Below are 17,687 nucleotides of genomic sequence, written 5' to 3'. Positions count from 1 at the left end.
ATCCCTAAGAGCTAGTGAGACAATTATAATAAAAGGTCCCGCTTAGACCTGCTGGATCCAATCTTGCCTTTTAACAAGGTGCCCAGACACCCTCCCAGAGTCCTACACTCAAAGCTGTTTAAGAAAGACAGGATAAGAAGCTGGTAGAACACATATATTAACTAACAAGGCACTCAGTCCATACAGAAACCCAGAACTAACCCAAAGAAAGCAAAATAATCCTTTCTAAAATGACACAAAAGAAGCTTGTTGTGTGCTCAAGATTTGGGTTTTGTTTTTGAGAATTTTTATGTATTCAAGATAGAATCTTCAGGGGTGGTGTTGGGGAGACTGGAGTTTTGATTCAGGCTTCATGCTTGCTAGGCACGAGCTCTACCACTTGAATCACACTCCAAGCCTTTTTCCTTGATATAGTCAATTTTTTCAGACAGGGTCTTAAGTTATACCAAGGGCTGGCGTTGGACTGTGATTCTCCTACCTCCAGCACCCAAGGAGCTGGGTGACAGATGTGCACCCCCACATCTGGTTTACTGACTGAGAACTGAAGAATAGAGTAGGTAAGAAATGAGTTGTTTGTGAGTAACTGACTCAGAGGAGAATGTGTGAAAAAGCCAGACAAGAGATGACTTTTAATCAATTGCTTTGGCCTTCTTCCTTTCCCTTCTAACTGGTACAGAAATGCAGGTCTGCAGTCTATACTGTCACAGTGACTACATCAAGCTGGATCTGAGAGCTGGCCTGGGACAATCAGACACCCATGACTAAGAACTGCCACCTCAGCCGGGCGCCGGTGGCTCACGCCTGTAATCCTAGCTACTCAGGAGGCTGAGATCTGAGAATCGAGGTTCAAAGCCAGCCCGGGGAAGGAAAGACCGTGAGACTCCTATCTCCAATAAACCACTAGAAAACCGGAAGTGGCACTGTAGCTCAAGTGGTAGAGCGCTCGCCTTGAGCTGAAGAGCTGAGGGACAGCGCCCAGGCCCAGAGTTCAAGCCCCATGACCGACAAAAAAAAAACAAAAACAAAGAACTGCCACCTCAGCTGCTGTATCAACAAAATCTAACATCGTGTGAATGACCAAATATGATCAATGATTACTCATTGATCTGAAAAAGGACTTCATAGAGAACATCAAACTTTTCCCTGACTCTACTGCATGACAGTAATTTTAAAATGATATAAACAGCAGGGCTCACACCTGTAATCCTAGCTACTAAGGAGGCTGAGATCTGAGGATAGCGGTTCAAAGCCAGCCCGGGCAAGAAAGTCCGTGAGACTCTTATCTCCAATAAACTGGAAGTGGCGCTGTGGCTCAAGCGGTAGAGTGTTCACCTGAAGCTGAAGAGCGCAGGGACATTGCCCAAGCCCTGAGTTCAAGCCCCATGACCGAAAAAAAAAGAAGTATATACACATTGTGTGTGTGTGTGTGTGTGTGTGTGTGTGTGTGTGTGTGTGTGTGTGTGTGTGCATGCAGGTGTGCCAGAACTGGGTTTACATTCAGGGCCTGGGCACTGTCCCTTCCCTTTTCCACTAAACAATGACACTCTACCACTTGAGGCATAGCTCCACTTTTGGCTTTTTGCTGGCTAACTGGCGGTAAGAATCTCATGGACTTTCTTGCCTAGGCTAGCTTCAATCTCAATCCTCAGATCTCAGCCTTCTCAGTACTAGTGCCTCGCAAAACATTCTTTAAATAATTACTAAAAGCAACCAACAACCTTCCATTAGGCATTGCTACTACTCTCCAGTTCATGTTATCTGGGTAAATCATATTGTTTCCTTGATATTTCAACTTCGGATAGTTTCCTTCAGCCAACAAGAACATTATAGCATTCTAACTGTAATAGCAATGCACAAGAAAAAAAAATCCTTTACTAATAAACATGATCTATCTCGATGGCCTACAGAAATGATCACAACATTGCTAGTGTCCATCTCTCCACCTTGAGAAAATGCCAACCTATCCAAACCAAGCGTTGATCAAGTTGTGTAATCACAAATATCTTTGTACCTGGGAATCCACCAATGTAAAATACTTAGCTCTTTTTTTTGCTAGTGATAATAAAAGGCACATCAGTAGAATCTGTCTTCTGATAGAAAAATAATATAAGGCTTTAATTTTCCCAGTACCAAGAGTTAACATCTAATGGTTACTCCTGGAAAATGGGGTTTGAGCCAAACATTTAAAAAGTTTTCAAAATCAGTACAAAGCTTATTCACATTTTACTAAATCCAACAACATCCTCACAAATGGAAAAATGATTTCCTTGGAAAAGGACAGCAGTCTGTGTGTGGTAGGCTCTGGCCCCAGCATGGCTAAGTATTGGCTGGTCACAGGGTCCGGGCCTCCGATGGGCATCTTCCTTGGCACAGGGCTGCTCTATGACATGTTTTCCTTGAAGAACCACTTCTGATGATTGGAGTTGGTGCATTCTCGTAAGAGTGGCACAAAACTGTTGCTGGAATCCTTATTCACAGCCTGGACACATTTCTTGGACTGTTCATGAACTAAGGAACCATCCTACAAATGATAACAGACAATGGATGTTCAAGACAATTACACATGGCTCCTCAGGAAAAAATCTCTTTTCAAATAGGTTCTGAAGAGCTTAGGTTGTGGTTTTTATCATTTAAAAAACTCTGTTGCTAGCTAAGTATTTTCCATGCAAAATGTCAACTCAAGACAGTCACTGTGCGTGTGTGTGTGCGCGCACACACACACGCACGCACATGCACCAGGAGAACCAGGCATGTACAGCCCACTAGTGTGGGGCTAAGGGTGCCACCTGCTGGCTCCTCTGGGCATCTGTCAGAACTTCTAGCTCATTCCTACAGTATTACTGAAGAAATCAGAGCAAAGATCTTTTCTTTAACTTCTCTGAGGTCAACAAATCGCTTATATATTTAAAGAGAGCCACGAAACTTGGCCGAAGTCCCAATTCAGCCACAAGCTGAGAGAGGGCAAGTCTGGCCACTGGCCTAACCTGGATACTGGGATGGGTAAGGAGCAGAGGGCTGGCTCTATGATGGCCAGTTCCCACACAGAGGATGATGGCCTTCTGTAACGGCCTCCTCTGCTGTTCTAGCTCCTCACTCTGGCGAAGCTAGCTTGATAAGCTTCTTCCCAGCCCTGGTATTTCCCTTGTCTCTCCATGACTAACTTAATCAAGAATCTGCAGCAAAAAAGCAGAAGGAATAGCTTGCCTGTTCCAAGGGAAAAGAAGCCTCCAAAACAAAAGTAGATACAAAATAATTTTATTATCAGGAATCTGAAAAATAGCCTTCCCAGCACTCCTAAAAGACCATCAGAGAACTGAAAAGTAGATAAAGCAACCATTTGCCCATCCTTCTAAACAAATGCACTTCTCCTTAAAAGGTCACTGAAATTCATGGAAAAAAGTATTAAGCTGGTTTGATCAAACCAACTTTATTGCTTCTAGCTTATATTACTTCTCCTTGAGAGCACACCACAGGGAGAAAGAGCTGAAGAAAGAGAACCACAGATTTGTGAGGTATATGTAGTATTTTTCCATCTAATTTTCTTATACCAAATAGCCCTACGGTGGTGGGCTCTTCTGGGCAGACAGCAAATTCCATTGCTAATTAGAACATTTTCTTATGAGAAACACACTCCAACTCCGATGTACTTAGGACTCACCCATTTAACAGAAGATTTTAATGTTTTGCCAAATTATGTTCTTTGGATTTATTTCTTCAAGTACTTTTTAAAGTTCTGTCACAGGCTTTCTAGAAACCTAGTAACAGCAGTGGCCTTCCAGGTCTACTCCAAATCCAGGTACTTGGAAAGCCAGCTCTGCCCCAGAGATATATTCCTGGCTATAACACCATATATAAGTAACAACAAGTCTCTGAGGAGGCTGGCAACTTCCAAAGACAAATATGCTTCTGATCAAGTTTCAAAGATGACTTCATATCACATTCTCACTAGAGTGAGAAAAGCTGCTATAATCATGTCTATTTTAGATCTGGGTGGAATGAAGCTCAGAGAAGCACAGTGACTTCATAACCTGGTTTTGAACTTGTATCCTGACCCCTTGGCTGTTTGTGTCACTTCATTCCAACCCCATTTCATCTGCACCCATGTGTAAGAGTTCTGCAGCTCATGGTCAAAAGACAAACGCACTAATGTCACCTGGTGTAGAGTACCTTGACACGATGACCCCCTCCTCAGGGTCAAAGGTAAGTTCCTCATCTCCCAGAGCACCCCACGCCTGCAATCCACTGGGACACACTTCACACTCCTCAACAGCCCAGGCTAATGGCCGTTAGGTTGGCACTTACTGACCTCAAGGATAAACTTCTGGTTCTCGGGGACAGTCTCTTTACAGAGCTGCATGATGAGGACATCGGTTCCTACTTCCACAGCGATGCATCCCTCTGGCTGGCGAGTGTTATAGCGTATCTCTTTCTGGGATGTGTACTCGAAAAACTAAAATCAGGGTGGAAAATACATGTCAGTTATTCCCTGATGTGATATACCTAGAACTTACCTACAGCACTTGGGCAAATTCTGGTTTCTACCCCTAAACCTTTCCACAGAGGGTGTCAGGATGAACCCTGACACCAGCCTAGGAAGCTGGAATTTGGGGGTTTGTTGAGGGAAGGGCTGGTACTGGGACTTGAACTTTGGGCCTAGGAGCTATCTCTTAGCTCTTTTGTACAAACCTGGCACTTTTATGAGTTGAGCTATGTCAATCAACTTCTGGCTTCTTGTTGGTAAATTGGAGGTAAGAGCTTCACAAACTTTTTTGCCAGGACTGGATTCTGATCTTGATCCTCAGCTCTCAACCTCCTTAGTAAGCTAGGATACAGGCATGAGCCACTGGCACCTGGCAAATTTTTGTATGTTTTGACAAGGTACCTGTCTGCCCTCCTCCAACACAGGTCCCTATAGAGTACTATCAGGGTAGGTACGGCTAAGAAGACCAGCTTGAAGGAACACTGCTGTAAAAAGGGCCAACAAGCCTGACTGGCTTAAGGTGTTTGCAGAGGTCTAAATTATGGAAGCTTATTGAAGACCATGAGATGGCTATGGTCAGTGAACTTGGGCTGGGCACTGAGTAGAAGAAAACTCTCCAGCCCTGTCTGCAGGTGTCTTGACACTCCTCAGAGCAGAAAAGCCTTTACACGTCCACAATCACCTTTTCCCTCCCCTGCCTCTTCCAAGAGCCTCACCCTGCTAGGTCTACCTGCTTTCCTGGCCCAGGATGCTGTCCTGGTTCCCAAACAACCCTCGCTGAGCCTGCCCTACCCTACTCTGCCCAGCTTGACTTGTACCACTCCATCTAGAAAGTTCCACCTGGATCCCACCTCAGGTAACTTCCATCAACACTGTTCTGCAGTGTGGTGCTAGGTATCAAAGCCTGGAATTCCATTTCAGAACCGATTCCAAGGGAATCGTCGAAAAATGCAGAGCTGCTGTTGCTTTTCTTCCTTCTTTCTGACCAAAGATGTTAGGGTCAGAGTTATTTTCAATGGCAAAAATAGGGAGGCAAACAACCAGTTAATTCAACAGAAATATAGACACACAAGCAAATGCCAATAGTATGTACGTGTTATGTGCAGGCTCTGGGTGGATCCCCAGCACTTAAGAAAAAATAAGAGGCTATCAGGATTGATATTCTCAAAAGTCATGGACCAATATAAGTATGATCAAGTTAATGGCATTACAAAGCATACAGATGTCAAAAGTTTAACCTAAAACCTGGGTAGAAATACATCTTCATTTTAATAGTGGTCTCTCTGGCTTCTTTATTTTATATTTCCCCCACATTCTATGATGAGTGCATATTACTTCTAAAGCAAAAAAAATCTAATTAAAAATATGTTTCAGTGCTGGGGACTGAATCTGGAGTCTCCCATCTGGAAGGCAAGTGTTCTGCCACTGAGCTAACCATCAAGCTCAGAAAAAAGTCAAGTATTAATTTAAAAAAAAACCAAAAACCACAAACCCAGAGCTTTGCCTTCCTCTCTCCCTTCCAAGGTCCACACACTTACCTGGTTCTGGCCTGTCCCATGACAAGGGTACAGAATAACCTGGTACCCTTCAATCTGGTTTTCATCAGGAGGGTTGTAGTCTAAGCAGTGTCGTTTTAGTCCTTTGTTCTGGAGCTAAACAAAACACAAAGGTGAAATTCCCATCTAGATTTCTACTGGACTAACAGATTCCCACCCCAAGGCTCTGTGAGAAGGGAGGGAGGGAACAGCAGAGAGCAGAATGGGGCTGGGGCAGGGGACCCTCCTTCTTGCCCAGCACACTTCCTAGTCTCCCCATCTTCTCCCATTCTGCACAATGCAGGAATCTTTACTCCACCAGAAGATGCTGAACCTGGGCATCCGAGACCTGACCATTTTCAAGACAAAAAAAAAAAAAAAAACCCTCACATCTCACTAGGTGCAGATGGCTTAAGTCTGTAATACTAGCTACTTAGGAGGCTGACATCTGAGGATTGAGATTCTTGTCCCCCAGCTGGGGCAAGACAGTCTGGGATACTCTTATCTCCAATAAACTACCAAAAAAGCTGGAAGTAGATCTGTGGCTCAGAGGTAGAGCTCTACCCTTGAGTGAAAAAGCTAAGGGAAAGAGCCAGGGTTCTTTCAAGCCCCAGTACCTGCAAAGAAAGGGAAAAACAGAGGAGGGAGAGGGGAACAGAGAGAGAGGGGGAGGAGGAAGAGGGAGAGGGAGAGGGAGAAGGACAGGGAGAGAGAAAGAGAGAGGGAGGGAGGGAGAGCGAGGAGGGGAGAAGCTCATATCTCTAGTTCTCAGCAGCAGCCTTAGTGCTACACTGGTCCAAGCACGTTGAGGTTATGGCCTTGAACCAAGAATAAAGACTAATTAAACCAAGCTGGTGACTTATCGATACAAAGAAAAAAGATTTTTAAAATGACTTCAGAAGAAATAACTGTATTGCAAAGCTCAAAGAACTCATAAATGTTATAGGCCATGATAGACAATTTGCCCCATGAAAGTTAGACTGTGTTTGTGACTTTAACTAAGCATCACTATCCCACAATACTGTGAAATTTGGGAAATTATGTAATCACTTAATCACAATAAAGAATTTGAAAAAAATGACTTCATAGCAAAGAATGCTTGCTAGTAAAATGTATTTAACAATCAGAGCAAAGAAATCTTAATTCTCATTCAGTGTACAGTGTATTGTAATACTATCCTGGAGTTTGAACCCAGAGCTTTGAGTATGCAGGACAAGCACTCTACCCCTAGCCTCCTTGCCCCTTTTTTTTTTTTCTTTTTGCCAGTCCTGGGGCTTGAACTCTGGGCTTGGGTGCTATCCCTGTGCTCTTCAACTCCAGGCGAGTGCTCTATGGCTTAAGCAACAGCGCCTCTTCTGGTTTTCTGGTGATTTATTGGAGATCAGAGTCTCACAGAGTTTCCTGCCTGGGCTGGCTTTGAACAGTGATCCTCAGATCTCAGCCCCTTGAGTAGCTAGGATTACAAGCGTGAGCCACCGGCACCCAGCAACCCTTTTGTTTTTGAGATATTAATGAGACCATTAATTTTGCCAAGGTAAGCTTCAAAATCATGATTGTCCTGTCCACATTCCTTGAGCAGCTAGGATTACAGTCTATGATATCATACCTGGATTAGACTGTTGTCTTGAAACTATTTTAAATACATTTTGGAATAAAGCAGTAGTTGTGACTGTATTATTAGAAACCAACCAGGTGTCAGTGGTTCACATCTGTAATTCTAGCTACTCAGGAGGCTGAGATTCCAGGCTAGCCCAGGCAAATAGTTTGTAAGACCCCATCTCAGGCCAGGTGCTGATGGCTGATGCCTGTAATCCTAGCTACTCAGGAGGCTGAGATCTGAGGATGGAAGACAACCTGAGTAGGAAAATCCATGACATTCTTATCTCCAAATAACCAGCACAAAGCCAGAAGTAGAGCTGTGGCTCAAGTAATAGAGTGCCAATCTTGAGTAAAAGCTCAGGGACAGGGCCCAGGACCCATCACACTCAATATCTAGATGAAATAGTGTATGTCTGTCATTCCAACTGTAGCAAGAAGCATAAAACAGGAAGACTGTGGTCCAGACACAGGTCTGAGCAAAAAAGCAAGTTCCTATCTCAAAATAATCAGTAAACAAACAAGCTGGTGGTATAGCTCAGCTGTACACCACTTGTCTAACAAGCATAGGGCCCTGAGTTCAAACCTCAGTATCATTTAAAAAAAGAAAAAAAATAGGAAATAAGGTGCCACAGCCCAACACAACATATGGTTTTTGCTTGGATCTCCACTGGAATCTGACTACCTTGAAGAGAAAATTTGAAAATTCATGGGCATATTAATTGGAACCAGATAGAAAGAAATTGGTGTTTATTTGATTGCATAAGATAACAGTCTGCAGATTTGTACATAATATGCAAAATTTACAAAGATGTGTAATGAAGCGCATAGGGGTAAAATTATAAAGAGGAAACAGCATGGAGGAACGGGGAAGAAGTAAGGGAAGAAAACCCCAATCTTGACTATTCTAGAAGTACAGAAATGGAACTCAAACCACTCTCTGTCTGCATCTCTGTTATGTTTGAACATTCTGTTGCATTTACTGGAGACTTCCAGAATGGAACTGCAGCGCTTCTGAGCAAAACAGCAGAGAGGAGGCCCCTCTAAGCCTGTATGATTCGCAGCAACACCCAAATACACTAGGCATGCTTAGCTGATCTCATTAGAGAAACATTTGTATTTTTGGATGTGACTCTCCTACCCCCACCCCTGCCTCTGTGTACTCCAAAGCTGGGGATTACTAACTGGTCATAAGGTGGCAGCAAAAACTAATATGTGGGAACATGGAGGAAGCCTCAGCCTCCTCCTCATCTAGAACACGAGAGGCTCACGCTTACACTGGAATTGTCCAGACAACTTCCAGATCTGACATTTTGGATCCTAAGCCCAGATACTCATGGAGAGCAGAAGGACAGGGGATGACAAAGTGAAAGGGCATGGGAATGGAGGAGGCCACAGTCCCCAGGAAGGAGTTTTTCTTTCCCAGTACCCATCACTCAGATGTGAGAATGTCCAGCCACCACGGCTGCACAGCTCACCATCCCGAAGAAGCCAGGCCTGTCCTCAGGCACGCGCAGCTCTGGGTACACGGTGTCCAGGAACCACTTGAAGTCTTTACACTGGAGCTTGGCTCGGAGCTGCCTCCTTTCCGACACATCCCCAAAGGGCTCCTGAGAATCCACAGCACAGTGAGTCCCTGCAGGTTCCAGGGCTTCCTAGCAAAGCCGGACTTCACTGATGCTCACTCACTACCAAACAGCACCCTGATTTTCCTGAGCATCTACAGTGTGCTGGGCCACGGGGGTCCAGGGTCTGTATGGTGGGGTCTGTGGGGAGCAAAGCGACAGAGCTGAAACCTTAGCACCCACAGAGACACCTCTATCATGCAGCAGAGAAGAGGTGGACTGGCACACTGTCAGGATGCCCCCTGCTCCATCTTCTATAGCATCATACATGTCAAGGAAAGGTGTCAGTGTGGCCCAGCCATGCTCTAAGTCTCTGTCTGGGAATGGAATGGGGAGAAGAAGCCACTGGAGCTCTTGGACAGTTCATCGGAAGTAGGAAGATGACTCTGAGGGGAGACCAAAGACTTTCAATGAAAAGACAAGGACACTGAGCCATAACTTTCTCCTACAGAACTGGTCCTTAGCTCCCACCCACAGCTTGTGGATGCAGTCATGCTGGTTACAAAGAGGAATGTCACAATATGTATAACCCTACCTGGCACGCAACCTGACAGAAGCCAGACTGTCTATGATTTAATAGTCGAGCCCCCATCTTTACTGATGCTGTATATACAAATTCATCTACCTGCTAAAACTTATTTATAACCCCCAAATAAATACCCATTGACATTCATAGGAAAAAAACAAAATTTGTTCCATGTTCACGATCCTAAGCAGGATAAAAGACAACACTCTGCCTCTTGTTTCAGCACACTGTAAATACAGGTCAATTTCATCGTCTACTGGGTGCCATGCATTTCACCCTTTTTGGAGTAAGCATCTCACAGATTTTCCTGCCTGGATTGGCTTTGAAACTTGATCCTCAGATCTCAGCCTACTGAGTAGCTAGGAACACAGCTGTGACTTTACTTTTAAAACCACTCCCCAGCCATAATGCTGAAGTGTTGTCTTGTATTCCTAAGGACAAGAAGATTGTAATATGCTTTATGGCGAAAACACAGGTGTTAGGTGGGCACGGTAGGCATGAGTTACTGTGCTCTTGATCATGGTTCAGTGGGAAGGAGTCAATGATGTATATTAAATAATACACAACTCTTTAAACAGTGTGTTTGTGTGTGTGTGTGTGTGTGTGTGTGTGTGTGTGTGTGTGTGTGTGTGTGTTTGATGATTCTGGGGCTTAAACTAAGAACCTGGGCACTGTCCCTGAGCTTTTATGCACTCTACCATTTGAGCCATGGCTCCACTTCTGGCTTTTTGCTGGTTAATTGGAGATACGAGTCTCACGGACTTTCCTGATTGGGATGGATTTAAACCTCAATCCTCAGATCTCAGCCTCCTAAGTAGCTAGGATTACAGTGCCCAGAGCTACAGATTACAGATTACAGAGCCACCAGTGCCCAGCTTTAAACATCTTTAAACATGCATAAAACTGTATTTATTGGTTGACAAAACCATCATGAGTAAGTCCAGCAGAAACCTAACCCCGCCCTTCCCCTTGGAGTAATGGCACGAACTCCATGTTGGCTACTGGAAGTAGTATGAATTGACTGTGTGTGTGATTATTGCAAATGCAGGAATGAAGTTTTCTCATGCTTATATCCTAAGACCTAGTGTGCCCCCCTATTTCAGAAAGTGAATCAACTATGTTGGGGAGACCAGAATCGGCTGCAACGTTCTGATGAGGCCACAGGGTATGTGATGGCTGGGACTCACCATGCGAGCATGGGGGTTGCGATGGTAGTAGATCTCCTTATATTCATCCATCCACACTTCAGCCGCACGGACGCTGTTGGCCAGAGCCTTGCTGCGGGAGTAGGGGGCTTGTTTGGGGAAAACGTGGCCAACGTGGGAGCAGGGGTGTATTTCCAGGGTCCCACCACACTGCCAGATCTGTGCACAGAGTGGAAGAGAAGTCTGTCCACAGAAGTCACATTCAGTCTCCGTGGGAACAAAGGCCACTTTCCCAGCATGCTCTCATGACACAGGAGACAAGCAAAGTACAAGAAAGCAGCGCCAAAGACAAACAAAAGCCATCAGAGCCAAGACCCCGAAGTCCATTACCAGTGCTCTAACACTCATGCACTTGATTTGTGGAGGTCCACAGAGACCTTGCTGGCAACCCAGTTACTCCGCACATAAAAGGAGGCTTGATTACCTGATCGCCTAGCCACAGAAGATAGGAAAGCAGCAAGGAAGGGGAGAGTTGGAAGGGACAGAGGAAGAGCTTCTAGAAGCAGGTAGAGCAGCCTGACACCTGAGAAAGAGGTAGAAAGACCATTAGAGGGACAACCAAAAGTCAATGACACAGTCGTCGAAGGGACATGAACACCTCATTTTTGCAAGGACAACACAAATCAATGTCACATTTGGAGGATTTTGTTGTTGTTGTTTTGTTTAGGGGACTTAAACTTAGGTCCATGATGCTCTTGCTTGGATTTTTTGCTCATGGCTGATGCTCTACCACTAAACTACATCTGGATTCTTTGCTTTTTTTTTTTGGGGGGGGGGGTCCGGTTGTGGGGCCTGAACTCTGGGCCTGGGCGCTGTCCCTCAGCTCTTCAGCTCAAGGCTAGCACTCTACCACTTGAGCCACAGCGCCACTTCCGGCTTTTTTCTTTTTGCTTATGTGGTGCTGAGGAATCGAACCCAGGGCCTCAGGCATGCAAGGCAAGCGCTTTAACCACTGAGCCACCTTCTCAGCCCCCTTCTTTGCTTTTTTTTATTGGACAACTGGAGATAAGAGTCCCATAGATTTGTCTGCCCGAGGGCTGATTTCAAACTGCACTCCTCAGATCTCAGCCTCCAGTGGTACCCCAGTTGTATTTGCTGTTTATAATTCACAGTTTTGAGTTCTCTGTGGAAGATCGCTTATGAACAGATAAAATATTATTAAAGATCAAACAGTTTTATTTTGTGGCAGTGGTTGTGGGGATGGAGCTCAGGGCCTGCACTTGGTAGGCAAGTGGTCCACAACCTGAGTCAAATCCTTGGCCCTCTTGCTTCTAGATTATTTTTCAAATCATGGTTTCAAAGGGGCTAGCCTTGAACCATCCTCCTACTACCTCTGCCTCTGGATTATCTGGGATTATGATTGTACACCACCACATCAGGCCCAAGATCTAAGTGACATAAAAATGTAAAATTCCTGGGACTCTGGCCTCTTTAACACATTTTCTAACAGTTCTCATATGTGTCCAAGTTTGGAAAGCACTGTGCTAAGGAAGAGGTCACTTCAAGACACTCAAGTAAAGACTCCAGCAGACAAGAAGAGGAGGAACTACATAGGGGCCTGTGCTGCGAACTCTGTGTGACCTTGACCAAGTCACAGTCCCTTCCCCAGTCTCGCTTCCTTCTGTTGACCTGTAAAGGAAAAGTATACATCATGCAGGCCCTTTATGCTCCATGGCTTCAAAAGCATGTTTTGTAAACAGATAAAAGAAAATTAGCAAGCTTTTATAAGAGATGTGTCACACATCTCAATCATAGGCAGGCTCTCTGGGCGAACTGACCATGTAGAAAAAGTCTACCAGTGGATCTTTTTTTTTTTTTTTCTTTTTTGGGTCCGGTCGTGGGGCCTGAACTCTGGGCCTGGGCGCTGTCCCTCAGCTCTTCAGCTCAAGGCTAGCGCTCTACCACTTGAGCCACAGCGCCACTTCCGGCTTTTTTCTTTTTGCTTATGTGGTGCTGAGGAATCGAACCCAGGGCCTCAGGCATGCAAGGCAAGCGCTCTACCACTGAGCCAACTTCCCAGCCCTACCAGTGGATCTTATAGTGGACCTTACAGTGGATCCTGTCATTCAGAAAGAGACAGAGACAGAGAGAACAGATTAATAAGGAATCCAAAGAAATGACTGGAATACTTACCCTAAAGGAGAATTCGAGGTTCTCTCCTCCCCAAACTTCCATTCCTGTATCGTAAGACCCCAGATATTCAAAATAGTTCTTATTCACAGCAAACAGTCCCCCAGCCATTGTTGGAGACCTAGAAGAGCACAGATCTGTATTTCAGTATAAGCAACAGGAAACCATCATAGGTATCTGGCTAAGCCATTTTCCCACCTCTAACCCTCTGGTCCATTCATCCATCTCTCTCTCTCTATCAGTTTTGCCCTGCCCTGAACTGAGATGGGCCCAGAGGCACAGATGTACCCACAGGCCCTTCCCTGGGAGGATCATAGACAGACACCATACCAGATAAATCCTATCATGGCCCATGCCCTCCTGGGCACTCAGAAGACAGCAGAGGACAGGGAGGGAGGGGCTAAGTTTCCTGGAGGAAGTGAGTTCTGTAGGAAGAAGAGGAGCTGGCCAATTGGAGAAGGGAATAGCACCCCAAAATGGATATGGGCTCAAGGGTAGGTGACACCCATGTACTTTCATTTGTTCACTCTGTTTTGTTGTGTTGTCAGTCATGGAGCTTGAACTCAGGTCCTGAGTGGTGTTCCTGAGCTCTTTTTGCTCAAGGCTAGCATTCAACCTCTTTGAGCCATGGCTCCACTTCTAGTTTTTTTGTGGTTAACTGGATATGAGTCTCACAGACTTTCTTGCTCCTGTTGGCTCCAAACTGCTATCTTCAGATCTCAGCCTCCTGAGTAGCTAGGATTATAGGTGTAAGCTACCATTGCCCATCTGTTTACTCATTTTTGTTATGTGGATCTGAAACTCAAAACCAGAGCCTCACACATGCTCAGCAAGTACTATATCACTGAGATGCTTTGAGATAACAGGAAACAGGAATAGGAAACAGGTATATATGCCTAGCATCTGTGAAGCCCTGGTTCAATCTCCAGCTCCACAAAAAAAGAAACAAGAAAAGTCAAACCCCAATTTAAAAATTAAATAAATTATAGTCAGGCACGTGTAATCCTAGATATTCAGGAGGGTAAGATATGAGGATCATGGTTCAAAGCTGGCCTGGGCAGGAAAGTTCATGAGATTCTTATCTCTTATCTCCAATTAACTACAAAAAAAAAGCCTAAATACAGGGACAGTGTTCAGGCCCTGAGTTCAAAAGCCCTAGCACCAGGACACACACACACACACACACACACACACACACACACACACACACACACACACACACATCAACCACAACAGAGCTGTAGCCCTGCAAATGTGGCTTAGTGGTAGAGTGCCTGCCTAGCATACATGAAGCCCTGGGTTCGATTCCTTAGTACCACATAAACAGAAAAAAAACAGAAATAGTGCTATGGCTCACATGGTAGAGTGTTACCCTTAGGCAATAGAACTTCAGAAACAATGCCCAGACCCTGAGTTCAAGCCCCAGAACTGACCAAAAACAAAAAAGTAGTAGTAGTAGTAGTAGTAGAGCTATGGCTCAAAGTAGTAAAGCTCTAGCCTTGAGTGCAAAAACTTAAACTCAAAGACAGCGTCCAGGTCCTGTATTCAAAAACCCCGGGATTGGCATGAAAAAAATTAAAATAAAAATATATAATTAAAATATAGTGATATAAAATCTACTTTCATAGCAAAAGTATTTGGTAAAAATAAGCATATACCCTGGGAGGTGTCGGTGGGCAAAGTCGGAGGGTGGGAGGGAAGGGAGAAGATGACCACTGACTATCCCTCTGAAGCCTCACTTCTGTCATTAGATGTGATAAGGATCAAAGACATGAGTCCCAGGAAGCAGCCTGACCTGATGACGTCGATGGGGGAACGCATCTGTATGCGCTCCCGATCAGGAACCACGTGCCACGTGAACACCAGCCGCCAGTCGAAGCCACCAATCTGGGGCTCCCCGGAGTTGCCCAAGTACTCGAAGGTATTCCAGTCAATCACATCGATCACAGGGCACACCACCGCCGACTCCTTCTCGTAGATCCTGCCAACACCCAACACAGACCGTCTTTCCTCCTGGACGGCTGGCAGGACAGCCAGGAGATGAGAAGATTCCATGCCTGTGTCAGAGGGCTGCTTCCCTTATTCAGGGGTCTGCAGCCACGTCAGGCCCCAGCAGGGGCCTCCTTGGGGAACACTGGGGAAGTCTCAGTGGCTTCCATCTTCTCTCTCTACAGACATTCTGGCTAAATTTGAATCTTTCCGGAGGAATCAAAGGTAACTTCGAAAACAAGGCAACTTTCAATTTCTCAGGTTTCATCACAGTTACCATCCTAAGGTCAAGAAAAGGTTATCTCACACCAGGTGCTGGTGGCTCATACCTGTAATCCTAGCTACTTGGGAAGCTGAGAGCTGAAGATTGTGGTTCAAAGCCAGACTGGGCAGACAAATTTGAGAGATTCTTATCTCCCATTAACCACTAAAAAGTCAGAAGTGGAGTTCTGTCTGAAGTGGTTAGAGTAGTGGCAGCTATGAGTAAAAAAGGCAAGTGAGAGCAAAAGCCCTTGAGTTCAAGACCCAATGAGTACAAAAAAAGAAAAAAGAAAAAAAAAAGAGAAGGAAAGAAAAAAGAAAAGAAATGGTTATTTAAACACCCCAATCAAAAGGTCAGCTTTGCAGTTAGAAATTCTAATCCTTAAACAACTTGTTTTTCCCCATCTCCTCCACAAATTATACCAACATCAAATATAGTGAAAGCAGGGGTTATACTGTGGGGGAGGGACATACAAAGCTACAAAGAAATAATCTTATAAATGAGTTAGAAACAAATGCATGAAAGAAAAAAACATTTAAATACATATCTAAGGGTTCATTTTCCTAACATCACATTATCTGACCTTTCCTGTGGACCCGATGCAACTATGAGACGTACAAGTTGTCATGTCAAAAACGAACTCTACAACTTTGGTGGGGTGGGAGGATTGGGGGGGAGCAGGGGGGAGGCTGGGAAGGGATGTGAAGGGTAAACAAAGGAGGAGGCTCCAATGCTTGATAAGAAATGTACTCATTATCTTGCCCATGTAATTGTAACCCCTCTGTACAGTATGTTCACAAAAAATTTAAAAAAAAGAAATTCTAATCCTGTCCTAATTCCTGCCCTTAGTCCATCCCCGCCCCCTCCCCCACCAAGGCCTCAAAGCCTCTGACATTCTGGTCACACTGGATTAACAGCTACACAGGGTTAATGTAAGGATTCCTGAGGGAATGTTGGCAAGGTGACCTGACCCTGGGTCTGCCCCGTAAGGGAAGAACAGACAAAAACCTTTGCACCATCCTCTCCCTCCAGGAGGGTTATTGGTTTGCCAGCCTGGCTCCTGCCTTCCCCATGCACAATCAGGAGCCTGTGGAAAAACTGAGACACTGGAGGAAGTGGTGGAAGGCAACAAATAGAAGAGAATCAGGCCCCATGGTGAAGGGAATGGGGTATAAGGACAGAGCCACATGATGGCTTTCATGGAACCTTCCTCCAGTTAAAAAAATAATGTATTTGGGGCTGGGAAGATGGCTCAGTGGTAGAGTGCTTGCCTTGCATACATGAGGCCCTGGGTTCGATTCCTCAGCACCACATAAGCAAAAAGAAAAAAGCCGGAAGTGGCACTGTGGCTCAAGTGATGGAGCGCTAGCCTTGAGCTGAAGAGCTGAGGGACAGCGCCCAGGCCCAGAGTTCAGGCCCCACAACCGGACCCAAAAAAAACCCAAATAACGTATTTGTTATTACTAATATATAAATACATATAAAATCAAGGCTAGATTCATTATTATATACCAGCTGGGTGTTGGTGGCTTATATCTGTAATCTTAGCTACTCAGGAGGCTGAGACAGGGAAAATTATGTTATGAGATCAGCCTGGGGAAAAAAGTTCCTGAGACCCTATCTCAACAGAACAAGGCTGTTTTGTTGACTCTGTCCGTAATAGACCTAATGGACAGTGTCAATAAAGAGGTTTGGGATCCAGGTGTACCTGGGGACAAAACAAAAACAAAAGCAAGACCCTATCTCAAAAATAACCAGAAAGGGCTGGGAAGGTGGCTCAGTCGTAGAGTGCTTGCCTTGCATGCTCGAGGCCCTGGGTTCAATTCCTCAGAACCACATAAGCAAAAAGAAAAAAGCCGGAAGTGGTGCTGTGGCTCAAGTGGTAGAGCACTAGCCTTGAGCTGAAGAGCTGAGGGACAGTGCCCAGGCCCAGAGTTCAGGCCCCACGACCGGACCCAAAAAAAAAATAAAAATAATAATAATTAAAAAAAAAAAAAACAGAGAAGCCAGGCACCAGTGGCTCATGTCTATAATTCTACACTCAAGAGGCTGAGATCTGAGAACCATGGTTCAAAGCCAACCCAAGCAGGAAAGTCTGTGAGACTCATCTCCAATTAATCCAAAAAAAAAAAAAAAAAGAAGAAGCAGAGCTGTGGCTCAAGCAAAAAAGCTCAGGGATAGCACCTAAACTCTGAGTTGAAGCCCAAGACCAACACACACACACACACACACACACACACACACACACCACAAACGGCTAGAGGCATAAATCAATTTGTGCATGCACAAAGTCCTGAATTCAAACCCCAGTATAGGCAAAACAAAACAAAACCATTATG

The 17,687-nt window shown here is 44.9% G+C and overlaps 1 protein-coding gene across 1 annotated transcript in view; it reads right to left on the bottom strand.

Annotated features, from left to right (window-relative positions):
- Positions 1-2,088: 2,088 nt before the first annotated feature.
- Galnt12 (polypeptide N-acetylgalactosaminyltransferase 12) overlaps positions 2,089-17,687 on the bottom strand; it is a 33,943-nt gene continuing 18,344 nt past the window's right edge. The window contains exons 4-10 of the mRNA XM_042697900.1: positions 14,893-15,078; positions 13,101-13,218; positions 10,950-11,126; positions 9,090-9,221; positions 6,019-6,132; positions 4,307-4,450; positions 2,089-2,521 (exon numbers count right to left, since the gene is read on the bottom strand). Of these exons, the coding sequence (XP_042553834.1) occupies positions 2,381-2,521; positions 4,307-4,450; positions 6,019-6,132; positions 9,090-9,221; positions 10,950-11,126; positions 13,101-13,218; positions 14,893-15,078 (1,012 nt within the window). The 3' untranslated portion in view covers positions 2,089-2,380. The remainder of the gene's footprint in view (positions 2,522-4,306; positions 4,451-6,018; positions 6,133-9,089; positions 9,222-10,949; positions 11,127-13,100; positions 13,219-14,892; positions 15,079-17,687) is intronic.

Source organism: Dipodomys spectabilis, unplaced genomic scaffold (assembly GCF_019054845.1).
Source record: "Dipodomys spectabilis isolate Male_0828 unplaced genomic scaffold, ASM1905484v1 ptg000006l, whole genome shotgun sequence".
NCBI classification, from domain to species: domain Eukaryota; kingdom Metazoa; phylum Chordata; class Mammalia; order Rodentia; family Heteromyidae; genus Dipodomys; species Dipodomys spectabilis.
Note: the sequence above shows the minus strand (reverse complement) of the source record. Positions and strands in the feature narration are given on the sequence as shown.